Source organism: Salvelinus alpinus, chromosome 7 (assembly GCF_045679555.1).
Source record: "Salvelinus alpinus chromosome 7, SLU_Salpinus.1, whole genome shotgun sequence".
Taxonomy (NCBI): Eukaryota; Metazoa; Chordata; class Actinopteri; order Salmoniformes; family Salmonidae; genus Salvelinus; species Salvelinus alpinus.
In genome coordinates this window covers 43193636-43221539 of record NC_092092.1, presented here as the reverse complement: position 1 = coordinate 43221539, position 27904 = coordinate 43193636, and the positions used below count along the sequence as shown (strand labels likewise).

The 27904-nt window shown below is 42.2% G+C and overlaps 2 protein-coding genes across 2 annotated transcripts; both read left to right on the top strand.

Annotated features, from left to right (window-relative positions):
- The first annotated feature begins 1410 nt into the window (after positions 1-1410).
- Positions 1411-4998, top strand: LOC139581068 (glutathione S-transferase P-like). The gene is made up of 7 exons (XM_071410431.1): positions 1411-1595; positions 2415-2450; positions 3257-3363; positions 3701-3788; positions 3916-4019; positions 4205-4306; positions 4576-4998. Coding segments are annotated over exons 1-7 (627 nt in total). The 5' UTR covers positions 1411-1594; the 3' UTR covers positions 4765-4998.
- Positions 4999-9432: 4434 nt separating this feature from the next.
- Positions 9433-23225, top strand: LOC139580172 (protein farnesyltransferase/geranylgeranyltransferase type-1 subunit alpha-like). Its single transcript, XM_071408730.1, has 9 exons — positions 9433-9656; positions 10025-10110; positions 11891-12005; positions 12146-12250; positions 12508-12634; positions 13818-13966; positions 14344-14406; positions 20913-21084; positions 22559-23225. Exons 1-9 carry the CDS (start codon positions 9448-9450, stop codon positions 22736-22738), a joined length of 1206 nt encoding a protein of 401 aa, XP_071264831.1. The 5' UTR covers positions 9433-9447; the 3' UTR covers positions 22739-23225.
- The last annotated feature ends 4679 nt before the right edge of the window (positions 23226-27904 follow it).

Sequence of the window (27904 nt, the reverse complement as noted above, 5' to 3'; positions counted from 1 at the left end):
GGGCATTCTAGTTTCTTTATTTCTATTTTTTCTATTTCTTTGTGTTTGGCCGGGTGTGGTTCTCAATCAATCAGAGGCAGCTGTCTATCGTTGTCTCTGATTGGGAATCATACTTAGGTTAGGCTATTTTCCTTTTGCATTTGTGTGTAGTTAACTTTGTTAGTGGCACTATTGCCCAAGTTAAGATTCACGGTCGTTTCCTTGTTTTGTTGGCGACATTCATTTCAAATAAAGAGAAATGTACGCTCATCACGCTGCGCTTTGGTCCAGTCATTTCCAGGAGGAGGATCGTGACAGGCTGCCAGGATCTTCCCGGAAGCAAATACATGCAGCATTATTTTAAGGCTGCCAATTCACCCAACTTACGCAGCCTTCAGGGAGAAAATGGAGAGTGGAATTCTACAGTCACCAACATTTGGTGTCATTGCCAAAGACTCCAGCCACCCTAGTCATAGACTGTTTTCTCTGCTACCGCACAGCAAGTGGTACCGGAGCGCCAAGTCTAGCTCCAAGAGGCTCCTAAACAGCTTCTACCCCAAGCCATAAGACTACTAAACATTTAATCAAATGGCTACCCAGACTATTTGCATTGCAACCCCCCCTCTTTCACGCCGCTGCTGCTACTCTCTATGCATAGTCACTTTAATATCTCTACCTACATGTACATATTACCTCGACTAACCGGTGCCCTCGCACATTGAATTTGTACAGGTATGCCCTGTATATAGCCTCAATATTGTCATTTTACTGCTGCTCTTTAATTATTTGTTATTTAATTATACTTTTATTTCTTTAAGGTATTTTTCTTAACTGGATTGTTGGTTAAGGGCTTGTACGTAAGCATTTCACTGTAAGGTCTACATCTTTTGTATTTGGCGCATGTGACAAATAAAATTTTAATTAATTTAATGGGAATTTTCCTAAATGTTTATTGCATAACTACCTAGTAAAGTTCAGAAAACTGCAGCCAATGTTAATTGGTGATGTGTTCCAAAAGGCTTGATATTATGAAAGTTTCCGACAGGATCGACCATCAGCAAAATAAGTTGTGTCGTGAAAGTTTTCAAAAACATTACAACCAATCAGAATCAATTGGACACAGTAATACATAATGCAGCTTTAATATTTTAATTAATGTTTGATTTCTTAGTCGGTAAACTGAGCATTATGCAAAGTAGTTAAGTCATGTATGAAAAAGGACTATAATGTTACAATATGTGCAATGTTACCATAAATAAATCTTACAGTAAATATGGAGAACATTTCATTTACATGTTATGGCAATAAAAACAGACACCGTAGCTGGTACATAGGTTGTGGTGCAGCAAGTTGATGAGGGTAGTGGAGAAGGACTGGTGGGAGAATGGTCATGTCAAATTGAGTAACGTTATTGTGTATTCCACGCAATGACGCAGTTTTACGTTATCACGCAATGACATCACAACGTCGTTTTAGCAACAAATCAACCTGCCTCTAGCAACTTACCCTGAAAAGTAGTTGGCAACACTGTCCTCTAGCAACTTACCCTGAAAATTAGTTGGCAACACTGGTTCCATAGTTACTGTCAGGGCCACCACGACTCTTACAGCATAAAAGTAAGTAACTAGCTATAGACAGTAATGTCTTTTAAACATTATAAAGCGATGTGCAATAGCTACTCTAAATTAGGATTTACACCTCATACTAGCACACAGACAGCTGTCTGTCCTTTAGTCGGTCGTGCGTGCACTCACGGTGCCTTTTAATTAAGCTAATTTGAACTAGCCAAGCTATCTAGGGCTAATCGTTTTTGCAACTTGATCGTCGGTAAAGAAAAAATACGACCGAAAGGCACAATAGTTAGCTGGAAGTTAGGCTATTTTCTTAGTTTAAACGGATGGTTCTTATGTAACGGCACAACCGATAGCCCTTCTACCCAGTTATGCATGGTTGACGTTTTTAATTCATTATATTCTAGTTAGCTGAAGGTGCAATGTTTTCACGTGCAGATTAAAACTTCGTATTCGAGCATGTCTATATTTTAGTCGGTTGAGATGTGTTGTCAGACAGTTGCCAAAGATTTTTATGTTCCTTGCATTACAGTGGTGTGGGTGAACTTTACTTGACCAGAAAGGACCCGGATACTTGATATGCTAAAAAAAACTAAAAGACCCACAGACTGGTCACACTGACAGATTTGTTTGGCAACAAAACTATGTCAAGCAATATGTAATGTTGCATGGCATTTTCACATGCGAATAGCACTTGATACTATACCATACTAAAATCAGCTATGTAATTAGTTGAAATATCAACGGGACAAAGACTTGTCTGAATCCATGTAATAAGTCAGACTAATTCAACTACATTGATTTAAAATATTTTTTATTTGAATAACTTGACGTGTGTTGTGTTCTTGTATCACCTCTCCCCAGTGGGTCCCTACACAATCACCTACTTTGGAGTCCGAGGTATGTTGAGTCAGTTAATCCTATTCAACATCACATGATAGAGCCTGGCTATTGTTTTGAAGTAATAATAGCCTACTATTGGAGAATGCATTCCCTGTTATAAGCTTTTCATATTGATAATTTATTACTAAATCTTTCCTTCAATTTGACAGCCATACATGTTATATTGTGATGGAGTAAGATTGTTTGAAGTCAAAGACAAAAGCCTTGCTAATGCTACTGCGCATATTCATGACCTTTGCATTTAAGTGTCATATCCAAAGCCTTTATCTGTCATTCATTACCCAATAGCCCAGGGTTTCCCAAATGGTGTGTTTTAGTTTTTGCCCTAGCACTGCACAGCTGATTCAGATCACAGTGGCAGTTTAGCCTCACCCATACCTTTTTGATTGTTATCACAGGAAATACTTGGAGTATTAGTTTGGCTCAGCTGGCCCCCATGATCACTGTTCATGAACTTAAACAGTTTTGTTTCGAAAGTACTCGTATTTGTTTACATTATTCATGGTGCTTGAGCAATGAGAAGGGCTGGCTTTCTGTCAGGAGCATGTGACCCAGATTAATGTGGAGTGCACTGGTGAACAATTGTGTCATGGGACTAAGGGTTCATTGACTTGAACCCATAAAAGGTTTTTGACTTGAATAATCAAGAAAGGTTGTATGTATAAATAATTATCTAGTCTGGAAACATATGTATTTGCCCAACACTAGTGCTAAGTATGACTTGTTAGATCTGTTCCAAAGTGTCTTATGATTGAGATCGGTTTTGGTTGACCTGTGCTAACAGAGACCCTTGTTTACCACAGGGCGCTGTGGCGCTATGAGAATCATGATGGCCGACCAGGGACAGGAATGGAAGGAGATCGTGGTGGACTTTGCGGACTGGATGAAGGGAGATCTGAAAGCCACTTGTGTGAGTGGGGAATGGATCATTCCTTTGTTACCATCTTTTTAATTTGTCAACATGTTCAGTTTAGCCAGTGATGGTCTAGTGATAACAGCTGGGATGTGCATTTGAAGGATGATCGGTTTGTTTAGTGTACACTGTTTGTTTCTACAATCTCTGCTGGTGCTTTCCATTCTTATTTAAGTAGAGAGATTTTACCTCATGAGCTTTGTGTTCCATTATTTACCTGTATCTTCTGTTATCATCAATGTAGATTTGATTCAGCGACAACAAATGTAAACCCCCATGTCCCCATTAGTTGTTAAAATCTATAATAAATAACATTTCCATTTTGGGGTTTTAGGTATTTGGTCAGTTGCCCAAGTTAGAAGATGGAGGATTTGCCCTGTACCAGTCAAATGCCATTCTGAGGCACTTGGGCCGCAATCATGGTAATTGATCTCAATCGTTATGCCATATATTTACATTGTTTTCCTCACTCTATTTATCCTTTATAATCTATCAAATATAGGTGAAAGTATAATTAACATTTCATGCTTAACTCGAACACACACACAGATGCCTATGGGAAAGATGGCAAGGAGGCTGCGCTCATTGACATGATGTGTGATGGCGTTGAGGACCTTCGTCTTAAATACGTAAAAATGATTTACCAGGAATACGTAAGTATTCATGAAAGCTGAAATTCGGACTAAGGGTACAGTTCATAAAACATTTTACCTGTACTGTGCAGTAAACATTTGTTTCAAAGTGTAGAGACACAAAACGTTTTACATTTTTTTTATGCAGCTTAATGGGTAAACATTTATGAAGGGTCATTATGATTAATCACTTTCTCTTTTCATAGGATACTGGTAAAGACGCATACATCAAAGACCTCCCTAACCACCTTGACAAGTTTGAAGCTGTGATGGCCAAAAACAAGACTGGTTTTCTTGTTGGCGACAAGGTAACCGATCCTGCAATGCACGAAAATAGGGTTCTTGAATAAATGGAGTTCTAACATAGTACATACTGCGATCATTAGTTGTAGTCCCAAAAAATTATATTTACCAAAATGCATTAACTAAATGGTTCTCTTGTAATCACAGTACTGTCTGTTACCTATCACAAAACTAGAATGAATAGAGCAGGCATCCCCATTGAAGTTAATAATGCCATAATGCAAGATTCTATTTCTATGATCTATGATCCTAACCCTAACCCTATCCTACATAGCCTTCCTTTGCTGACTATAGTCTGTTTGAAGTCCTGCTCAACCACCTGGTGCTCTGCTCCTGTTGCTTGGATACCTTCCCCTCCCTGAAGAATTTTGTCGAGAAGATGTCTGCCCGTCCCAAAATCAAGGCCTTCCTAGACTCTGACGCCTACAAGAAACTGCCCATTAACGGCAATAGCAAACAGTGAATTCTGCTGAACAAAGGAGGCTAAATTCCATCCCTTATACTGTAACCTGAATTGTCATGGATAATAGCCATTTTTTTTTTGTATGTCCAACTTACACATTAGCCTACGATACGCTTGTTGTTAACTTTTATGTACAATTGTTAGATACTAATGACTTTTGTATGACATGATGAATTGTAATTGTCATGTGTTCAAAAAATAAAGGGCTTTTTGAAAAGCACTTATGAACTTAAACTTGAAATTTAGTAGACATTTACATGTTCTATAGTACATTTATCACTTTGCAGTTCTGTGAATATTATGGCAATTTCCATTATAATGCCATGAAGAAGAATTGGTACAGTACATACAGAAGATGGTCAGTAGGGGGCACTCCTCTCCTTGGCCTTTTGGCATACCGAGGTAAAGACAGATTCAGGTTGGATATTCGGTTGTAGTTTTCCTTAGTCTTCCAACAGCAGTTAGGGACCGTCAACATAGTGACAAATCAAATTTTTCAAATTTCAATAGCTCTTTAACCATTACTCCTAAAACTTTAAACTGGTTCTAGCTAACCCGATGGCATAGACACATTGCACACTTTTCTGATGTAGATTTACATCTCGCACTTTTTATTTATTTACATTTTTGAAATTCAATAGCACCCACACACCTTTTAACAAGGTTCATAATGTACACTCAGTGGGCCTACATATTGCACACCCTTTTGTTTGTCCATTTGCATCTCACATGATTTTACTTTCATTTTAAATGTTTTTCAATGTTTCTAATTTCAATAACTCCTTGGTCATGTGACCTACAACTCAACTACTTTCAGCGCATCCACTCACTAGCAATATATATTGCACACCCTATAGTTTGTCTATTTTAATCTCAGGTGATTTTACTTGAATTTTTCTGTTTTTCATTGTTTTGAATTTCAATAGCACCTTCTGGACTCAAACAAGGTTCAAGAAGTTTACTGACTACCATTCTATATTGCACACTCTTTAGTGTGTCCATTTTCATCTCACACGATTTTACATAAATTGTGTAAACTTTAGAATTTCAATAGCCCCTTGGTCATGTGACCTACTGACCTCAAACAAGGTTCTGAATGTACACTCAGTGGACTTACACATTGCATACCCTTTCGTCTGTCCATTTTCATTTTACATTAATTTGCCTGCTCTGCCCCCCGGAAGGATAGTGTCACACACACCTATTCACTTGGGCCTTCTTCCTGGGGCCTTCCTCACACTCTGTGTCTGGCCTCTGGCCCTTCTTCGTGCACCTGGTAACCCGTTAGTAAAGAGGGATGGTGGTGGAGGAAGACGCCTTCCGTCCCCGACAAAAGCTTGGCTCGACGGCTGACTTTCAATAAATCGCAGTGTGTGAGCTGCTCTGCTACGTACGAAACCTTGACCCATTCACTTGTCTACGAGTGAATTAGCACCAGGTTCCCCACAAAGATGCGGTCCGCATCAGGAGAGGGGGGTCAGCTCATCCGGCTGCACCCCAACCCCGTCATGAACGGCTCTAGTCACCTGCCAAAAGAAGCAGGCTATGCCAGGCCAACCGAAGATCTGCAGCGCTACGGTATTGTTACGTTTAGGGCTATTCCACAGGTGGTAGCTTCGCACCATTGGCACCTCAGCCAAGCACATATACCAAATGTCTGAACCTGCGGTTCCTCTCGTACTGAGCAGGATTACTACAGATGGGTACGCTCCTTTGAATTTCATGAAGTTGACATTCAGTGATCCGTGCCCAGTGGGAACCTAGGCTTCTTCCGTCCGTTTTCTGAGGTCTGCAGCAAATCAATAGGTGTGGATGGTACTACCCACATCAGATGTAGGCCTCCCTCCCCAGACAAGCTGGAGATACCTCTCTCCACTTCGTAGGGCATGAGCCAGATCCATGCAATTCCCTATCACTGCGGGTTCAATGGGTTAAGTCTCCGCCTCGAGTCTAGTGAGCATAGAGGAGACCTCCCCACCTACAATGTGTGGTGTCCCGCACTCAGGCAAGCCTGAGGCCTGGTAGTGTCAGCTAATGGTAAGGCACATGCCATCTCCAATACATGCTCCAAGGAGCGTGGAGGAGAGCTCCCACATAGAATGTGTAGAGTCCCGCACCCAGGCGGTCCTGAGACCTGGCAGTATCCATAACCGCTAAGCACATTCCATCTCTACTTAGTGCTCCACTGTTAGCTGGTCCAGCCGAAGCCAGCGTTCGATTCAAACCTTCGTGGTTTAGAGTTAGCTAAGTATACGGGGGACGCGTGTTTAAACGTTTCACCACAGCCGCTCTGTGATCAGACTGATGCCAGTACTACACTTTCATCAGCCGTCTCCTAGGACTTAACTCTCCCCTCCCAGCTAAAGCCAGGGATGCGTTCAAGCCATCATTCTCAGATTGGCTTCCTGTCAAGGTCAGGATTAATTTACAAGAGCCCCGCAGCAAATCATTGAGTCTGGTGGAACCGCCCACACATTTTCATGCTTGACCGAAAGCCCCATATTCCAGGATCGACTGCCGCCATCCGTAAACGATCAACAGCCGTCACCATCTGCAGGTAACTCCCGTTTGGATTGCATCGTTAGCAACACCTAAAAACAGGTGACACAGGGAGGGATCGGAAGTGTCCTGCTAGAGGGCTACCTCGTTATCTCCCTTACACTCCGTGTACTAGAGACAGTTTGCCTCCTAGCCGTTGGAGAGACTCCCTCAAACAGGTGACACACAGAGTAGGGGTTGGAAGAGCCCTCCAAGGGCTATGGTACTATTTATCCCGAAGTTATGGATCTGACTTTGCCGTCTTGCCTTACCTCCCCTGTCTTAACCTATTCGAGGTAGTTACTCTCAGCTGGACCAGGATTTCGTTCGACCTGAAGGCACCTTTTGCTCCTGTTTGTTGCTATGTTAGGGCCACCTGCAAGCAGGTAACACAATGTATGGTTTGGAGTCGCCTATATTTGACTTTGCATTAATTCGGGAAGCATGGATCCCCAATGTCCTGGGCTAAGGACTCCTTAAGAGGGTCACAGTTACTCCTGCCGTTTACCCGCGCTTCATTGAATTTCTTCACTTTGACATTCAGAGCAATGAGCAGAAATCACATCGCGTCAACACTCACATTGAGGCTTCACAATGCTTTGTTTTAATTAAACAGTCGGATTCCCCTGGTCCGCACCAGTTCTAAGTCAGCTGCTAGGCGCCGTCCGAAGTGACCCCACGCGAACAGGACGGGCAAGCACCGTAGCTGGGGAGATCCGCGAGAAGGGAGAAGGGCCTGGTGCGCGTCCAGAGTTGCGGCCGCTAACTGCCGGACCCAACCCCCGACCGGCTCGCCAGACGAACACCACTCGGACAAACACTGGCACGCAGCTCATTGCGAGACCACGCACAAGAGACAATGAGATTGGCCGCACAACGAACTTCCAACGGTGGTGACTGCTCCCCCAGCTGCGGCTTGAGCCCAGCCCCACTTCGCACCCCGACCTTCGCACCCCGACCCCGACCCCGACCCAGCCCTTAGAGCAAATCCTCATCCCAAAGTTACGGATCTGACTTGCCAACAACCCTTACCTACATTGTTATAACATCCCAGAGCCTGTTCACCTTGGAGACTTGCTGCGGATATGGGTACGGCCCGGCTTGAGATTTACACCCTCCCCCGGATTTTCAAGGGCCAGCAAGAGGTCACCGGACGCCGCCGGGAACCGCTACGCTTTTCAGGGCTTGGGCCCTTCTCTCGGGGAAAACCCATTCCAGGGCGCCCTGCCCTTCACAAAGAAAAGAGACCTCGCCCCGTGCTCCTGCCAGCTTCTCCGGGATACCTTGCGGCACCCGTCTTCGCCAGTCCGTGGAGATTCTGAAAGTAGTTTGAGGTCAGTAGGTCACATGACCAAGGAGCTTTTGAAATTCTAAAGTTTACAAAATTCATGTAAAATCGTGTGAGATGAAAATTGACAAACTAAAAGGTGTGCAATGTGTAGGCTCACTGAGTGTACATTCTGAACCTTGTTTGAGTTCAGTAGGTCACATGACCAAGGAACTATTGAAATTCGAATGTAAAACAACTTTCTACTTAGTTTAAGCTCCCTAACTAATTCAACTAGGAATACAAAATGCTGCTCACATTTCCACATGTTTATTAGCTTTTGAAAGCGAATTAATGTCCGAATCGTGAAAATAAGACCTGTGCAATGATGTGCAAACATTTTCCAACATCATGACACTTATTTGGAGTCTGTGGCTCAAGTGGTTTGAAAGCAATTGAGGTTTGAAAGCGCGAATATCCGTCGAATTTCCCAACCTGAAACTGGCTTTAACTCGGTTTTTGGCATTTATGGATAGATCGGTGATGGGATAAATTCTTGCTAAAACTCTTAAACTCAAAACCCTCTACTGAATCTCTCTAAAGATCCAAAACAAATAATCCACAGTAGGGGATAAAATACATGTTCGTGCCAAATGTAATACTCTTTGGTAAACCTGTGTGCATACTAACGAAACACACACATATTCATACATTTTTAAGACTATTTATTCGAGAATGAGGTGACAGATTGCGGACATAAACACAACGTTTTAAAAACGTTCCTTTATATATATTTTTTATCAACTCCTACGCGGACCATACGTTCTCCAGTACATTGCTCCTTGTAAAACAATTTATAGAGTTGCACAAAACAGGAAATGACGTCCATGAGTGCAATAACACAGACGTCCGACCTTACAAATAAGGCAGCTCTTATTCCGCTTGCAACCGAAAGACCCGCTTATTACAGAATGTCAGGTATTGAAGAAACTTCAAATATATCCTCAGAATTTCAGGAGGAGAGGAGCGAGGAAGAGGTCGAAGAGGAGATTGGCTATGAAGACCCGTTCCGTTATGTGTTTTACAGGTAGGCTAAGCTAACTAGTTAGGCTAGCGTTAAGTAGCGTAGCTAGCTGAACCAGTATCTGAGACGAGTATGACGAGTCCGTGAAGTCAAAGATTCTTCTCTGTGTAGCAATACGTCAAAAGAAATTCCCCCCACTTCCCTTGCCGGTGTGAGTTAGTTTGCTAATTAATGTTAGCTATTGCTCGCCTTGATCTATACTTAATAGTAAGCTTACAATTAGCTAGGTATTATTGTTTTCTATGTTTAATTGATTTAAAAGTGATACCTGAAATTCACGTCAATTGAGGTAGGCGAATTGGCCGAGACTGAACAGTTGCCCCATTCACTAATGTCTATCTTCACTTTCCCTCTCTCGCCCTCATGTACAGAGACAGGAAAGAATGGGCTGATTTAGAGCCTGTTCCTCAAGATGATGGTCCCAATCCTGTTGTGAAGATTGCCTACTCTGACAAGTGTAAGAAATTAAACTTGGCATATCATTTAAAACCAGACATCCATATTGTTTTATGTTGTCAGTGTCATGCATTTAGCCTACCAAATACAGTTGAAGTCGGAAGTTTACATACACCTTAGCCAAATACTTTTAAACTAAGTTTTTCACAATTCCTGACATTTATTCCCCGTACAAATTCACTGTCTTAGGTCAGTTAGGATCACCACTTTATTTTAAGAATGTGAAATGTCAGAATAATAGTAGAGATTTATTTCAGATTTTATTTCTTTCATCACATTCCCAGTGGGTCAGAAGTTTACATGCACTCAATTAGTATTTGGTAGCATTGCCTTTAAATTGTTTAATTTGGGTCAAATATTTTGGGTTGCCTTCCACAAGCTTCCCACAATAAGTTGGGTGAATTTTGGCCCATTCCTCCTGACAGAGCTGGTGTAACTGAGTCAGGTTTGTAGGCCTCTTTGCTCGCACACGCTATTTCAGTTCTGGCTATTTCAGTTCTGCCCACAAATTTTCTGTAGGATTGAGGTCAGGGCTATGTGATGGCCACTCCAATACCTTGACATTGTTGTCCTTAAGGCATTTTGCCACAACTTTGAAAGTATGCTTGGGGTCCTTGTCCATTTGGAAGATCTATTTGCGATCAAGCTTTTAACTTCCTGACTGATGTCTTGAAATGTTGCTTCAATATATCTACACATTTTTTCCCCTCTTGATGCCATCCATTTTGTGAAGTGCACCAGTCCCTCCTGCAGCAAAGCACCCCCACAACATGATGCTGCCACCCCTGTGCTTCACGGTTGGGATGGTGTTCTTCAGCTTGCAAGCGTCCCGCTTTTTCCTCCAAACATAACAATGGTCATTATGGCCAAACAGTTCTATTTTTGTTTCATCAGACCAGAGGACATTTCTCCAAAAAGTACAGTCTTTGTCCCCATGTGCAGTTGCAAACCGTAGTCTGGCTTTTTTATGGCGGTTTTGGAGCAGTGGCTTCTTCCTTGATGAGCGGTCTTTCAGGTTGTTGATATAGAACTCGTTTTTACTGTGGATATAGATACTTTTGTACCCGTTTCCTCCAGCATCTTCACAAGGTCCTTTGCTGTTGTTCTGGGATTGATTTGCACTTTTCGCACCAAAGTACGTTCTCTAGGAGACAGAACGCGTCTCCTTCCTGAGCGTTATGACGGCTGCGTGGCCCCATGGCTTTTATTCTTGCGTACTATTGTTTGTACAGATGAACGTGGTACCTTCAGGCGTTTGGAAATTTCTCCCAAGGATGAACCAGACTTGTGGAGGTCTACAATTTATTGGCTGATTTCTTTCGATTTTTGTGGATGTATTTCAAGGTTGGCCTTGAAATACATCCACAGTTACACCTCCAATTGACTCAAATGATGTCAATTAGCCTATCAGAAGCTTCTAAATCCATGACATAATTTTCTGGAATTTCAGGCTGTTTAACGGCATACTCAACTTAGTGTATGTAAACTTCTGACCCACGAATTGTGATAGTGAATTATAATTGAAATAATCTGTCTGTAAACAATTGTTGGGAAAATGACTTGTGTCATGCACAAAGTAGATGTCCTAACCGACTTGCCAAAACTATAGTTTGTTAACAAGAAATTTGAGGAGTTTTTGAAACACTTAGGTTGGAGTCATTAAAACTCAACTGTAACTCTGAAGTCATTTTAAATAGTTACGATTCATGAAAAATAATTTCACTTTGCATCAAACGTTACATTTCACACGTAACTAAACATGTTACATTTGTCTCCAATAGTCACAGACGTGTATGACTATTTCCGAGCGTTACTGAAGAATGATGAAAAAAGTGACCGGGCACTCTTGCTGACAGCTGAAGCTATTGAACTGAATGCTGCAAATTACACTGTATGGTAAGCAGGTGTTATTATGATTTATAAACAGAACAGTAGAAAACCAACACTTTTTTTCCCTTTTCCCCTCCTTGCACATTTCATTTTCGAAGATCATACAGAAAGGGTGAACTTTTCCTCTCCATTTTGTGTATGTGAAGGCACTACCGGCGAGTTTTACTGCAGGCCCTGGAGAAGGACCTGAGAGAGGAGATGAGGTACATCACAGCCATCATCGAGGACCAGCCCAAAAACTACCAAGTCTGGTGAGCTCTGCCAATCCAGTGTCACGACCATAGTTGATTTTCAATGAAGCAGACTAAAACTCTATTGTCCTTTAAGAACCTAATTTATGTAAAATATTGTGTACTATACTTTTTAAAGAAATTAACAAATGTGACTGGATGACAACATCGGGCTGTGAGCATAAAGACACATTTCCGTTCTCTGCAAGTTGGACAATAAAGTTCTTATTTTTCTTCTTCGGTTCTACAAAGACTTAACCGTCTGCTCCATATCCTAGGCACCATAGACGAATGGTGGTGGAGTGGCTGAACGACCCCTCTGAGGAACTGGAGTTCATTGCAGAGATCCTAAGTCAGGACGCTAAGAACTACCATGCCTGGCAGCACAGACAGTGGGTCATCAAGGTATGAGCCTCAACAACCAGGCTGCGTTTGTAACCGATGGTGAATTGTTAGCTAGTTATCTCTGTGTGTGTGCGCTAGTAGCGTCCATCGTGCAAGTGACATCTCCTGCCCTGAGACTTAAAATCATTGTCCTGGACCTAGCTGAACCTTTGCTCGCACCTTGGCTTTTCTGGGTCAATGGTATTAACGGTGCTTCTTGAGCAAGAAGTGTTGTTGTGCAGAGTGTCTCTGCTTAAGCCCAGTTTGGGATAGGGACTATACCGACTCCGTTGCACATTCACAATCACATACCTTCTAATGAGGCAGAGAGTATATTGGGCTCCTGAGTGGTGGAACGGTCTAAGGCACTGCATCTCAGTGCTAGAGGCGTCACTACAGACACCCTGGTTCGAATCCAGGCTGTAACACAACCGGTCGTGATTGGGAGTCCCATAGGTTAGTGCACAATTGGCCCAGCGCCATCCGGTGTAGCCCATCATTGTAAATAAGAATTTGTTCTTAAAACCTCTACGGTATCGGTGTCCCTATACCGGGACGGTTGAGCTAACGTGCGCTAATGTGATTAGCAGGATGTTGTAAGTAACAGCAAACTTTCCAGGACATAGACATGTGAGCAGAAAGCTTAACTTATTGTTAATCTAACTGCACTGTCCAATTTACAGTAGCTATTACAGTGAAAAAATACCATGCTATTGTTTGAGGAGAGTGCACAAAACCAACTTTTTTTCAAGGCAACTGGTTTGATACATGAAACCAAACGACGTTGATTACCAATTTATTTTTGCAGGTCTGTGTAAATGAAGTCCCATTTGAATTCTGCCACCAAACAGACTCTATAGCTCTCTGAAATGGGCTGCATTGATTATATGACTGTGCAGTTTTATTTTAACACAGTTGTGTGATTGAATCGGTGTATTGTCTTGGAAAGTATCTAGTAGCAGATGGATCAAAAATAGGATATCAGAATGAATGGTGATATCTGAACAAGGAAATCCTTTATGTGCAGTGAATATGAATCACAAATCTGAATGGACACATGCCATTGGAATACACAATAGCAAGGACAATGATGTGTTTGTCTGTCAGTACTAAATAAGTGTACTCCAGAAGTACAAGCCGTGGGACAGTGTGCCTGTACTATGTTAGTTTGTGTGTGTCAGTACTAAAGTGTCTTATTTTCTAGGAGTACAAGCTCTGGGACAGTGAGCTGGAGTATGTGGATCAGTTATTGGAGGAAGATGTGAGGAACAACTCGGCATGGAACCAGAGGCACTACATCATCTCCCACACGACAAGCTACTCAGACCCAGCCATACTCAACAGAGAAGTGCAGTACGTACCTGCTCTCCTTACAAGCCGTATCTCATGTCAGCCCCACAAACTGCCCCAGAAAATGGGAAAGGCTTGGTCCAGAAACAACCTCCTAGCTGCTACCCACTTGGCACTTCATCCTCTAAGCCCCTACCCACTCCATATATCTGAACGGATGAGATGGGTATGAGCAGCATGATTGTAACTCCACCTTGCCCTCTGATAGGCTTGGTAGGAGTTTAACCGGCATTAAACCTATCAAACCCTTTTGGATATCCGTGGGTAAGGGATTGTTTTTGAAAATGGGGTAGGTCTTGTTTCTGGATTGGGCAAAGATTTCCAGTGAGCTATATCAAACAAATATGTGATAAATGTGTTCTCCTTTTGTCTTTTTTAAGGTACAGTCTCAAACAGGTTAAGAAGGCTCCCCACAACGAAAGTGTGTGGAACTATTTAAAAGGGTAAGTGTCATAGGATTCATTCAGTAGGGAATTAAATCCTACTTACTTTCTGAGTCTACAACGTTATGGGTAATATCACACTTGCCTTGCAGTTTCTATCCTCCACCAGCAGATGTCAGAAGGCACCATGCTTTTTTAGTTTAGGCCAGGGGTCTGCAACCTTTGATTGGAAGAGCCCTTTTTTTCCAAACAAAAAAAAGTGTTGAGAGAGCCGCACAAAAAATGTGAGCCTTTTCAAGCCAATAGCGGCAATATCTGATATTCATCACCACGGATAGCAGTCAGATCAAATTACCATGAAATCTGACGTTAAGGTTCACAGAGCAGTGGACACAGCGGCTGTCTGGTGAAGGTGTAGAGAGAATCAATCTCGTGAACATACAGTAAATATGCTACAGGAGTGATGTTACTTTTTGATTTGGAAAAACAGCCTGGACAACACCCTGTCATTCTCTGCAAATTTCAAAGCAAGGACTCGCTCCTGCAGGTTCATGCTCTACACAACATCCGTAGAGTACGACACTACTTCACACAGGAAGTGGCGCAGGTCCTAATCCAGGCACTTGTCATCTCCCGTCTGGACTACTGCAACTGGCTGTTGGCTGGGCTCCCCGCTTGTGCGATCAAACCCCTGCAACTTATCCAGAACGCCACAGCCTAGTGTTCAACCTTCCCAAGCTCTCCCATGTCACCCGCTCCTCCGCACACTCCACTGGCTTCCAGTTGAGGCTCGCATCCACTACAACAACATGGTACTTGCCTATGGAGCACCAAGAGGAACTGCCCCTTCCTACCTTCAGCTATGCTCAAAACCTACACCCCAACCTGTGTTATAGGGATGATTATTTTCTCCAAAATCTACCAAGTTTCAATACCGGGAATGATTCATATTTATCACGAGAATCCCGGGAAATATCGCAAAAAATCGGAAGTGCCCACTTAGTGTTTAAAACCAAGATATGGCCACTATGCCAGGGTTCTCCCCAAATAGATGGGCGCGGCGCCACCTTGTTGGATTGGCTGCGCCACTGAAGATTTCATAGCAAATTAAACTGATATTTAGTAATGATAGAGTAACTGTTTGATCAGCAATGATGTGAATTGCCAAACAGACGGTTCATAAATTCAGAGCGTTATCATGTTCCTCAATTCAAGGCATTTCAGCAGTAAGCCATCTCGACAGAGCGCACCCCGAGTATAGCGTTGTCGAATCATACATACTTTAACGGCAGTCAAACAAAAGTAAAATGTCCAAAGTTTCTAAGCTTGATAGATAACCTCGTTCAACGAATGACAGAATATCTCCTATATTTTGGCTAAATCGAGATGTTTATACAGATAGCAGATCAGTTTTTTGAATAACGGTCAGATGAAGAATGGAAGTAGTTTAAATATCAAGGTATCTTAACTGGGACCAACTCTGTTGAAAAAAATATCAATATCTACGCTCGTACTGTATGTTGATCACACATTCTCTACCGAAGCTCTCATATGGGCAGCAAGTGGGAGAAATGTTAGACCTCTATTTTGACATGCATAGGCGAGAGATGTGCTTTGATAATGTAAGCTATGGATTACAGAAGAAAGTTAGGAATTTTCATGCAAGACAAGAGTCATGATTTTGGGTTTCAGTGGGATTGGGACTGGATAGGAAAATAGCCTAGGCTCTAGGACAGAAGAAGATAGAATTTTCTGTCATTCCACTGAATTGTTAACAGACTTTCTGACAGAGATGCCTATGTAGTGAATTGTGCATAGGCCTATCAGAGGCACACACTATTTTATAGGGTTTCCTGTAGAGTTTATTCACTTAAATTGGGTTGCGTGTGCTTTGCGTTTATGGCGACTTTGTGTGAACCTGTTTTGATAATCTCATGCTGCACACGTGTCTTGTGGAATTGCTTTAGTGCCAACATTGGGGCAAAATATAATTTCCTGGGTCTTGTCATTTTTGGGGGAGGGGAAATGTGAAGTGATCCCAGTTACCAATGTCGATCCCTACCGAGTACTCCGTTCTGCCACCTTGGGTCTCTTGGCCTTCCCACTCAGCACAGTCGAAGCTCTTCTCTGTCCTGACACTCCAATGGTGGAACCAGCTTTCCCCTGAATCTAGGACAGCAGAGTCCCTGCCCATCTTCCCAAAAAATCTGAAACCCTACCTCTTCAAAGTGTATTTTAAATAATCCCACTGCACCCCCCTCCATTTAAATCTTTTTTTTGAAGACTTGACTCCCCCCACCAACCCACTAGCACCGACTTTGCTGATAGTTACTTTATTGAGAAAAAATGCTGCAGTGATTCGTTAAGGCCCATATCAAGCCCCACAAGAAATTCTATAATTAACACAGATACATTTATTGTAATGCAAACAGGTTGATTGTAATCAATATTTATTATACTGCTTTAACTAAAAACAGTGTTTTTTTTTCTTTACTTTTAGAAATTAGCCCATTGAACGGCCTAGCCTGAAACTTTCAGCAACAGAAACTTAACCTGCAACAGGTTATGTTTTGTACATTTCAAAAACAGAATTAAATAAAAGTAAGATAAGGTTTTAATTGTCCTGTATATTCGCCCATCTCAGATGGGGCTGTTGCAGGGGCGTATTACTGCCCACATCATGAGTCATAACCACAGTAAAATTACACAACTTGTCAACTAACATCAGGTCGCTAATGGCCTGGTTCCCTGCGCTCTTGTCCCTCTATCCACTCTGACATCAATGCAAATGCATTCGAAAATCACATCAAAAACTTGTCATCAAAACAGTAGTAAGCCTATAGTACTTTAAAAAAAACTCACATCATTGTGATGATCAATTTGAAGAAAGAAGTTGAAACATGGATGATGTTTCAAAGCCTAACATAACGAAATGGACAGTGCTTTCTAAGGTGATGATTAATTCAGAACACCCATATACATATTTGAGCTTATGTATAGGCAAATGAGCCCAGGCCAAAAGAAAAACCTGAATTCAAATGATGATTGTGCTTTTATACAATACACAGCCGACTGCATATTATGCATGGAAGAAAACATCATGCAGATTTAAGATGTCTTTGGGCCATAATTGGTCTAGCCCAGGTATTCCCAAACTGGGTTACGCGCGATGCCATCGGGGATACGCCAGATTAAAATGTGATTAACATTTAAAATTAAAATAAGTTTCAAACAGTCCATTTATATTTTCCTACGGGGCAATACATTTGGGTGAGATTTTTCCTTGCCTGAGTAGCCTCGTTTCACTGCCAAAAATAAAATTAAACCATCTAGTGTTCAGCGAAATAACAACACAATGTCAAATACAGTTGGCCTAGTGAAATAATTAACATCCAATCACATGAACTGTTGTTCTCTCGCGGGAATTCCACTAACGGTCCGTATGTAGCCAAGCGTAGCTGCTGCACATTCCGTTTGCTCAAAAATAGATAAATGATTAAAGTAAGACCCGCGTCCATAGAGACACATACCAGCTCTACTGGTAGTACTGCTACTACCAGCTGCTACTACAAGCAGTACTCCACCTGCACCTGTCGACCACCCAAGTTGTTCTGCTTCCACGAGCACATCCAATCAGTAGCATCAGTAATTCTACATTTGTTAGCCCAGCTAGCATGGACACTGACAGTTGTGAATCTGATGCAGCCGAAGAGCTACTGCCCCCTTACCCGGGAAAGCACCGAACAACAGACAGGGACGTTGGACCATCGAAGAGGCACAAATATGATGAGAACTACATTGATTTGGGGATCACTTATATTGGGAGTAGTGCCTTTCCTTAGGTACAGTACTTTTGTACATAACACACTGTCTCACAACTCGACGAAACCTTCACTCTTGCGCAGACATTTAGAAACAAAACATGCCAATTTGAAAAATAAGCCACGGGAGTTCTTTGATTGAGAATTAAGACCAATTTCAAGTAGTACAACATGTATAAAAGCAACAGAGACCATTTAATAAGAAGGGGCTAGAAGCGTCTTATATGGTGAGCTACCGTGGCTAGGACTGGCAAGCCCAATACTATTGTGGAGGACTTAATTCTTCCTGCTGCCACGGATATGGCTGGGACAATGCTGGGGGAAAAGGCCCAAAAAACTATACAGACAATGCCTTCATCAAACAACACTGTTTCACAACTCATCAGTGACATGGCAGGAGATGTTTTGAAACAATTACTGCTTCGCATACAAGCCAGTGGGCCTGGCAACGCTCCTGGTATATGTCCGTTACATTTATGGTGCCAAGGGAATGCTGCCAATGGAATGCATGACAGCTTGAAAGATGTTTTGGACACTACAGTGAAAATGGTTAACTTTGTTAAAGCAAGGCCCCTGAACTCCTGTATTTTCTGCACTATGCAACGATATGGTGCGCTGGTTATCAAGGGGCAAAGTATTGACACTTTTTTTTAAATTGAGAGACGAGCTTAAAGTTTTCTTTACTGACCATCATTTTCACTTGTCTGACCACTTGCATGATGGGTTTCTCACACGACTGGCCTATCTGGGTGATGTTTTTTTCTCATCTGAATCTAGGATTACAGGGACTCTGCAACTATATTCAATGTGCGGGACAACATTGAGGCTATGATTTAAGAAGTTGGAGCTCTTCTCTGTCTACATTAACAAGGACCTTTCTCCAGTCCATTTACCGATATCTGAAATTGCAACAAGCGGTTCTGTGAAAATGGAATTTAAACAGAAGCCACTGCCAGATTTCTGGATTGGGCAGCGCTCAGAGTATCTTGCCTTGGCAAATCGCGCTGTTAAAACACTGATGCCCTTTGCAACCATGTGTGAGAGTGGATTCTCGGCCCTCACTAGCATGAAACCTAAATACAGGCACAAACAGTGTGGGAAATGATTTTTAAGACACTCCAATACAACCCAACATTGCAGAGTTATGTGCATCATTTCAAGCACACCCTTCTCATTAACCTGTGGTGAGTTATTTGTTCATAAAAAAATTGTGAATAAGGTTTTATATGTAAGATGGTTAAGTAAAGAAGTTGTTGGTTAAGTTACTGATTATTATTATTTGTGCCCAGGCCTTATAAGAGCTCTTTGTCACTTCCCACGAGCCGGGTTGTGACAAACTCATTCTTATGTTTAATACATGTATCGTATAGTGTGTGTGGCAGGCTTACAATGATGGCAAAAAAACATTTGAGAGTGCGTTGACCCTGGTGCTAGAGGGGGTACGCAGCTGGAGGTTCAATGTTTGAAGGGGTACGGGACTATAAAAAGTTTGGGAACCACTGATCTAGCCTATACTCCAAAATTAAAGAAATTCGAGTAATCGCCTTTGAACTGTATTATTATGCATAGTGGACTTATGCTATGCCCCAAAATGTCTATCCATGAGTCTGGGAGAGAACGTAAAGCCCTAGGCGATGCTGTTGGTTCACTGATTGTGCAGGGCAGTTGACAGCCTACAATTAGTGAATTTGATTTTGAATAGCCTAGTAATAGGGCATTTAAAAAATATATATATTTTAAATTAATTGGGTGACATTACCTTTAGATATACAGAATATCTCACACCATGTGTTTCCATCGCCTCTCCTTGATTCCTTTCTCGAGGGCTGTCAAATGTTTAGTGAAATGTTTCGTTGCGATTTTTGCTTGGTTTCCAAAATTAAGCAATAGGTAGATGCAGGAACAGGGTAAGAGAGCCCATAGCATACAGAGTTTGGGCTGAATATCACCCGTCTGGCAGCGAGACAATGCACCTCGAACCGTGGTTGATGCAGTGGCGTAAAATAAGTGTGCTTCTATTTATTTCTAAAGCACATACATGCTCCGCTATAAAACCGAAGTAGCCTACAAAACGGCCCTGCGGGAAAGCGCACGGCCTCCCTTCGCTATTCGAGTGCGTACAAATTACATGCATTTCCCCTGTCCCTATTCCTGACCATTTAATAATGGCACATTTCTAAATCGGTTAAAACATATATATTTTTTTTTACATATTAGTAAAGACGAGATTAAATTGAGAGTAGTCTGATGGCGGGTAAAAATATGATCACTTGATGAGAGAAGAGTTGTGCAGCCTGAGGCAAGGAACGGAGCACAAACTTTTTTTTGCTACTTTCTCAAATCATCAATAGCCTACAGTCATACCATTCAGCCCATATGTTTTGATTTCTAAGGTTTATATCATTCTCAACTAAAGTTGTCAAAACTCTAAGTATAGCATATAGGACTTGTTTCAAATAATCACTTTTATGCTCAACACAGCCACTTCATATGCGGACTTGCTCCATAATGGGAGAAATAAATGTTCTATTTTTTCAGCTAAGTTGCATTCTATTCTTACTATAAAATAATGGCACTGCACTTAAGCATTTCTTGTCAGCTAAATTAACAAGTCTACAGCCTATGGCATGGAGCATAGGCCTACTGTAGGGAAGGCGTAAGGGGAGGTTGAAGAGCCACATGCGGCTTGACCAGCTGGTTGGTCAAAGCTTTTCACACCCCTCTCCCTCTTTCCCCCACCCCCAGGATTCTACAGGACCTGGGCCTGTCATCCCACCCGGGTCTCCTGGAGCAGATTCTGGAGCTTAAGGAGACCCACTGCTCGCCCTACTTGTTGGGCTTCCTGGTGGACATCTACGAGGACTTCCTGGAGAACACCTTGGAACACCACGAGGAAGTCCTCAGTAAGGCCCTGGAGGTGAGCAGCACTAGGACCTATCTGGGCTAGTTTAGCACATTGTCCTACTAGACTTAAAGGGATAATTCAGCATGGGGACCTATCTGATTTAAAAGAAGAGTTCAACATGGGGACTTCTCCCACTTCAAAGGATAGTTCAGCACATGGACCAAATGTATGGGAAAATAGGCACAATCTTATTTGATATTACTCCAGAGTTGGGATTATACTACTTTAAACTAATTTAGAGACATTGTGGCAGAAGTGAGATTGTGCACTCAGCTGAAAGTCTTTAGACTTTGAAGGTCTCGGCTGAAAGTCATTTCCTGGAGGACGCGAAGGGAGTGCACATTTTTTAATTTTAGCCCAGCAGTAACACGCTTGATTAAACTAAACACCAAGCTTTGATGAGTTGAAACAAATGTGCTAGTGCTCGGCACGAACAGAAATGTGCACATCTCATCTTCAGGATCCCCCCAGGAATGCACTGGGAAACGGGTGTAGATGCTGAAGAACTTGGCAACAATGTGCAGAGAATGGAAATTGTGTCTCCTACCATAGCCGAGACGTCTCCTTCCTTTGTATACCTCGAGTGTAAAACATTGACTGAGAGTCAATCAGTGTAGAGCAGCACTCGCGCAAAGAGTTCAAGGCTGAGGAACAAGGAAAATCAGTCGGAATTATTCAACAAGTCGGATTTGAAAACGCTTTATCCTATCGCACCGGATCTCTTGCATGTTATTCCAAGTCTCCAATGACAATCTCCCTGGCAGTTTGAGTGACAGATTGTATTTTGCCTCTATTTTTGGCAACTAAATGCTAGGTTGTCTGTCAGAGTTAATTAGGTTTCCTGGGAGGTGTTTTATTTAAAAAAATTGCTGCTGTTTTCAACTGTAAAAAAAAAAATAACACAAAATTAAAACGTGTCTATGCTTATAATCATCAACATGGGCGTTGTCAGAAAAGGCACTACAGGAGCTCTGATGCATATTTGAGTCTCCACTACTCAGAAATGCATGCAGCAGGAAGGGATTTCATTCAATTGGTTGTTGAAAATGAGATTCTCTTAGTTTTCCTCTTTATTTACTTAGAAAATTGATGTTTCGCAACGCTAGTGCATCCGTGAGAAGTGTCAAATGTATGTTGAGTAGCCACTAGCCAACTACTTCACTGCCAGTACTTCTACCATGGCTATGTTAGCTGTGGTAATAGGTCATTTGATTTGCACGTAAGTGAACAAGCAAGTGTTAGCAAATCAGCCCAAAGTTCCAAACCCTTGGGTTGCAAGACTATGCAAAAATAAACATTTTGATTTGGCTTTTTATTTTATTTTTTTGCATTAAAGTAAACAGTATCTGGTTTCACCCCATTACAATATCAATTATTCCTTTAATCTTTCTGCTCTGTTTAAATAGATCTCTTGTCCATCTCTCGTCCTTTGCACCTTCAACCCTTTAATCCTGCTATATCCCTAACCCTCTCTCTCTCTCCCCAGCTCTGTGAGCTCCTGGCCCATGAGAAGGACACCATCCGGAGGGAGTACTGGAGCTACATGGGCCGCTCCCTGCAGACTAAATACGGCTCCAGTGACCCCTCTACCACCACCAGCACCCCAGGAATTGACCCAGGATCAGCCTCAGGCTCCGTTCACCAGGAGACACCCTGCAGTAGCTGAGGGAAGACATAGAACTCAATGGGAGTCGAGGGAGCAACCACTTTTAACCAGCCCAAGTTTGTTTGGCAATAGCATTACCACATAAAAAAAGGAGATAAGTAACAAAATAAACACTTGTAGCTTACTGTAAAAGAGGTAACTCACTCCAGATAAGTGTTATGACATAGGGTTGGATCATCCCTGGATTTCCAAATATGGACAGCTGCTGTCATTGTCTTGTATTGAAGTTTATAGCCATAGTTGAGCTAGATTGGATGTTGATTACGTGAATGTGTGGTAACGAGTCATTACTGTGAAATTAGGCTTGTTTTGGATTTGTTCTGCTGCGCAGTACACAGGAACACTGTAGCTAAGAAGCCATTAACAAATCTCTGTGTAGATTCATATTGATGACGTTGCCAAAACACTGTATAACCAGACTCTGCATTGCTGTAGGCTAAAGAGTCTTTTGTACGCTAGAACTAATTATGATTATTCTAAACTGGAAGTTTTGCCCTTGTCCTTTTTCTCTCTCGATTCCAACACACGTGCCTCATTCTAACGTACCTACTTTTCAGTCATTTTCGTTCACTCTACTTGGCATAATGGGCCTGTGTGTTTGAGTTCAGCCAGTAATTGTCTCATCTGGATTCGCTCCCACTAACGAGCGAGATGAATAAAACACATCCGCTCATTGAACAACCATTTCACCGTATTAGCAGTTAGCCGCTGAGCTAAAATACATTAACCAGGGATTGTTTTTGGTCATTTGGAAATTACACATCGAAAGCATGACTCAATCGCAATGTCTTCCCCAAATTAAATTGGCCCCGTGTTGCGAAAAACAATTATTATTTTTTACTTTGCTTCGACTAATTTATAGCTGATAGATTTGGAGGGAAAAAAGCGTATCATCTTAAATCACTGGGCTAAAAGAGTCAAATCACAATTAAATGGAGCAGCATGAGGTTAGCTTCCAGGCTTTCTTGTTAATTGATTCTGGAGCCATTGCATCCATCTCTGCAGCTCCAAAGGCTATAAAAGGACCGTTGGATCAAGTCATTGGATAGCTGAGAGTGGGAGTACCCTTCGTGGGACTGTTTCACTGGGCCAGCTATGGAAAGTCAAGTCATTACAAGATATGAAGGGTTGACCTTTTTGAAATGGATAGCTGCATATGGTTCCATAACTATGTATGGCTTTTACAGTGCAACATGAACTTTCATGAGAAGTATTCCTGCATTGCAAATTGGTATGTATTTCAATACAGACATTTTTCAACAGACTGAAGAAAGAAGAAAAAAACGTATTCAGTCAGGATCATTATGAAATCATGAAGACTTAGTCTTACAGTACAATGCATTATAACCATATCATAATGAATTATACCTGTTGGATTTAATCAAAATGTTACCCACATCACTTGTGCTGATTCTCCGTAATTCCTCCCAGTCACATCAGTATTTAAGGAGCACAAATAATAGGGCAGAGTGTAATCAGATCTCATAAATGCCGGACAGTCCAGGGAGTCAGCCAGACAACCTAGCGTCCATTAGAACACGCCACGCTTATTAGCAAGATTATAGGCATATTATCTATATTGACGAGATAGCTGAGTGAATGCTCTAACAATGTAAATAAATGTCCTCAATGATTGAAGGCAGGTGATATCAGGTGGGACCATTCTAGCCAATGAGAGATTAGATATGCGTGTGAACAACAGGCGCAAGTAAGGGCAATATTCAATCTGTAAAGCTGCTTACAGATTCCACGGTAGAAATGTAAAGGTAATTTCCGATTGAGCCGACATATGCAGTATTTACCGTGAATGCAGTCTCCGCTATAGCAAGAACATTGCCTTTAAACTTCAATCACACTGTAAAGCGGAAGTTCCACGATGCGGATTGAATAGAGCCTCGTTTTTCAAAGCTGTCAGGAATGCCACATTCATCCACATACAGTGAATTGCAAAAGTATTCAGACCCCTTCTATATTTTTGTAATATACCAATTGGTGCTGAAAAGGAGATGAATGTGTGTATTTGTATGGCTTTCCTTCATTGATCCCTAATATTCTGAACTGTTCTCTCCATATATTCTAGTGAGTCTGTTGAGAAAATTTAATTAAAGTTACATCAAATTTAAAGGGATGGCTTTTGATAAATGTACTGAACTCCATGAGAAAATCTGTTGGCCAGCAAGTGGGCCGGTTTTCAGCAGATTTAATTACGTTTATTCAGCACGTGCAAGGGGACCATGCCGGCAAAGCCCGTTACGCACCTGCATAATTTCTGAATACCAACTACTGAGAAGAGCGTAAGAAAGGCGTCTAGAAAAGGCATACATCGCCTAAATCTGAATCGGACCCTGTGTGGACCGAGATCGTTAAGTTTGTGTTTATTGAGAAGTGTTTCTGTGGGAGAGGACATTTGAACTGAGACACATGGAATCGTCCAAATACTCCAGTAACATTCTCTACTTCAACCGTGACTCACTCTAATGTACTAAATTTCTACAGAGTAAACTGCGAGAGGTCAATGATATTAAACAGTCAGTCATAACCCAAGCTAAACAAACATACTGCACACGTCTCAGGCCTGGCGCCTTGCAGTGATCGAAATGCATAACTGGGAATCCCAATTGTTCTCAGACATGGCTCTCTAAGACAATTTACAATGGACTAGCGACCCATTATACTGTAAGACAGGATGAATGGAAAGTAATTTTCTGTTTAGCCCCTCCCATCTTTAAGCTAACACACACAGCCCCCTTCCTCCCTGCTACATGACCAAGTCTCCCACCCAAAGTGGTCCTGATAATTTCCATTGGTAGAACAAGATGTCACAGGAGAGGTGGCAGCCCTGGCTATTAGCTCCATGTCTGTCTCCCATGTGTTCAGGGAAGCCTAGGAGGGATTGGCTCTGGTGCTGACAACTCCATTACATGGGCCCTCTCCTCTGTCTCTCACTCCTTCACACTCACCTCCAGACACTCTGGGACTCACAGCAGGGAATCTTTATACCGCTCCCATCGCTCTTCTCTCCCTAATGGATACAGGTTGTAGGCTCTGGCATCTTGAACTCTCCGCCCTTCTCAATCTGTCTCTCTTTCTACCCCCCTCCCCCTCTCCTTCTACCCTCTCTCACTCTGCTTCCCTTCCTCGTTTCAGATGATCTGTTCCAGCATGAGAGAGGATAAGATGAGAAGGCATGTTACAGCCTCATCAGGACTATGACTGCTTAGCATTCAGACTACTCTTAATATACCAGCGGGTTATTTTGCCTGTGGTTGAAGTTGCTTATAATTAGTCATGTTATGGCTAATTGATGGAGAATTTTGCTCCTGTAGCCACTTTAAAATGATTTAATTAGAGTATATGAAGTGTATAAAATAATCTATCGCCCCCATGAGTAATCTTAGATCTTACTCATGCCAAACAAGTCAACCCACAAACTGTTAAATAGTTTTTCTCCATTATCACAACGGTTCATAGTTCCGAAGTTGAACTATGTTGCAAGATGGGTACTTAGGGCTAGATTGTATCAGATCCGCGCTAGCCGACACCCGCATCTAATTGAATCTAGGCCTTAACCTCAAAGCCACAGTTGCTTTCACAATTCTTCTACTCTCTTTGTATGTTTGATTTTGATAGTTGCAAGACTCAATATGCAAAACTATTAACTCATAGCCATTACTGTGGCAAGGCAAGTCTAATTGACCTAATAGCTGGGAATAAGATGACGCCGACAGAGATGGTCGCCTTGCTTCGCGTTCTTAGGAAACTGCAGTATTTTGTTTTTTTTATGTATTATTTCTTACATTTTTACCCCAGGAAATCTTAAGTCTTATTCCTTTCAGCCGGGAAGAACTATTAGATATAAGAACAACGTCAAGTTACCAACATTACGACCAGGAATACGACTTTCCCGAAGCAGATCCTCTCTTCGGCCCACCACACAGAACAATGGATCTAATCCCAGCAGCTGACCGAAAACAACGGCGACGCAGAAGGAGCGGTCTTCTGGTCAGGCTCCGTAAACGGGCACATCGCTCACCGCTCCCGAATATACTATTCGCCATATACTATTCGCCAATGTCCAGTCTCTTGACAACAAGGTAGATGAAATTTGAGCAAGGGTTGCCTTCCAGAGAGACATCAGAGACTAACATTCTAACATGGCTCTCTCGGGATATGTTGGCGGAATCAGTCCAGCCACCAGGCTTCTCCATGCATTGCGTCGACAGAGATAAACACCTCTCTGGGAAGAGGAAGGGCGGGGGTGTATGCTTTATCATTAACAACTCATGGTGTAACCATAACAACATACAATAACTCAAGTCCTTATGCTCACCCACCTAGAATTCCTTACAATCAAATGCTGGCCATTCTACCTACCAAGATAAGTGTCATCAGTTATAGTCACAGCTGTGTACATCCCCCTCAAGCGAACACCAAGACGGCCCTCAAGGAACTTCACTCGACTTTATGTAAACTGGAAACTATATACCCAGAGGCTGCATTTATTGTAGCTGGGGGTTTTAACAAAGCAAATTTGAGATCAATGTTACCTAAATTGTATCATCATATTGACTGCACGACACGTAGGGTTAATACTCTCGACCACTGCTACTCTAACTTCCGCGATGCATACAAAGCCCTCCCCCGCCCTCCCTTTGGAAAATCCGACCACGACGCCATCTTGCTCGTGTCGGCTTATAGGCAGAAACTCAAACAGGATGTACCAGTTACGAGAACCATTCAATGCTGGACTGACCAATAGGAAGCCCTGCTCCAAGATTGTTTTGATCATGCGGACTGGAATATCCAATCAGCCTCATAGAACGACATTGATCTATACGCTGACTCGGTGAGTGCGTTTTATAAATATGCATTGGCGATGTCGTAACCACTGTGACTATTAAAATCTACCCTAACCAGAAACTGTGGATGGATGGCGGCATTTGTGAAAAACTGAAAGCGCGATCCACCGCATTTAACCATGGAAAGAGGTCTGGCGATATGGCTGAAATATAAACAGTGTAGTTATTCCCTCCAAGGCAATCAAACAAGCAAAATGCCTGTACAGGGACAAGGTGGAGTCGCAATTTAACGGCTCAGACACGAGACATATGTGGCAGGGTCTACAGGAAATCACGGACTAAAAAAACAAAAACAGCCATGTCACGG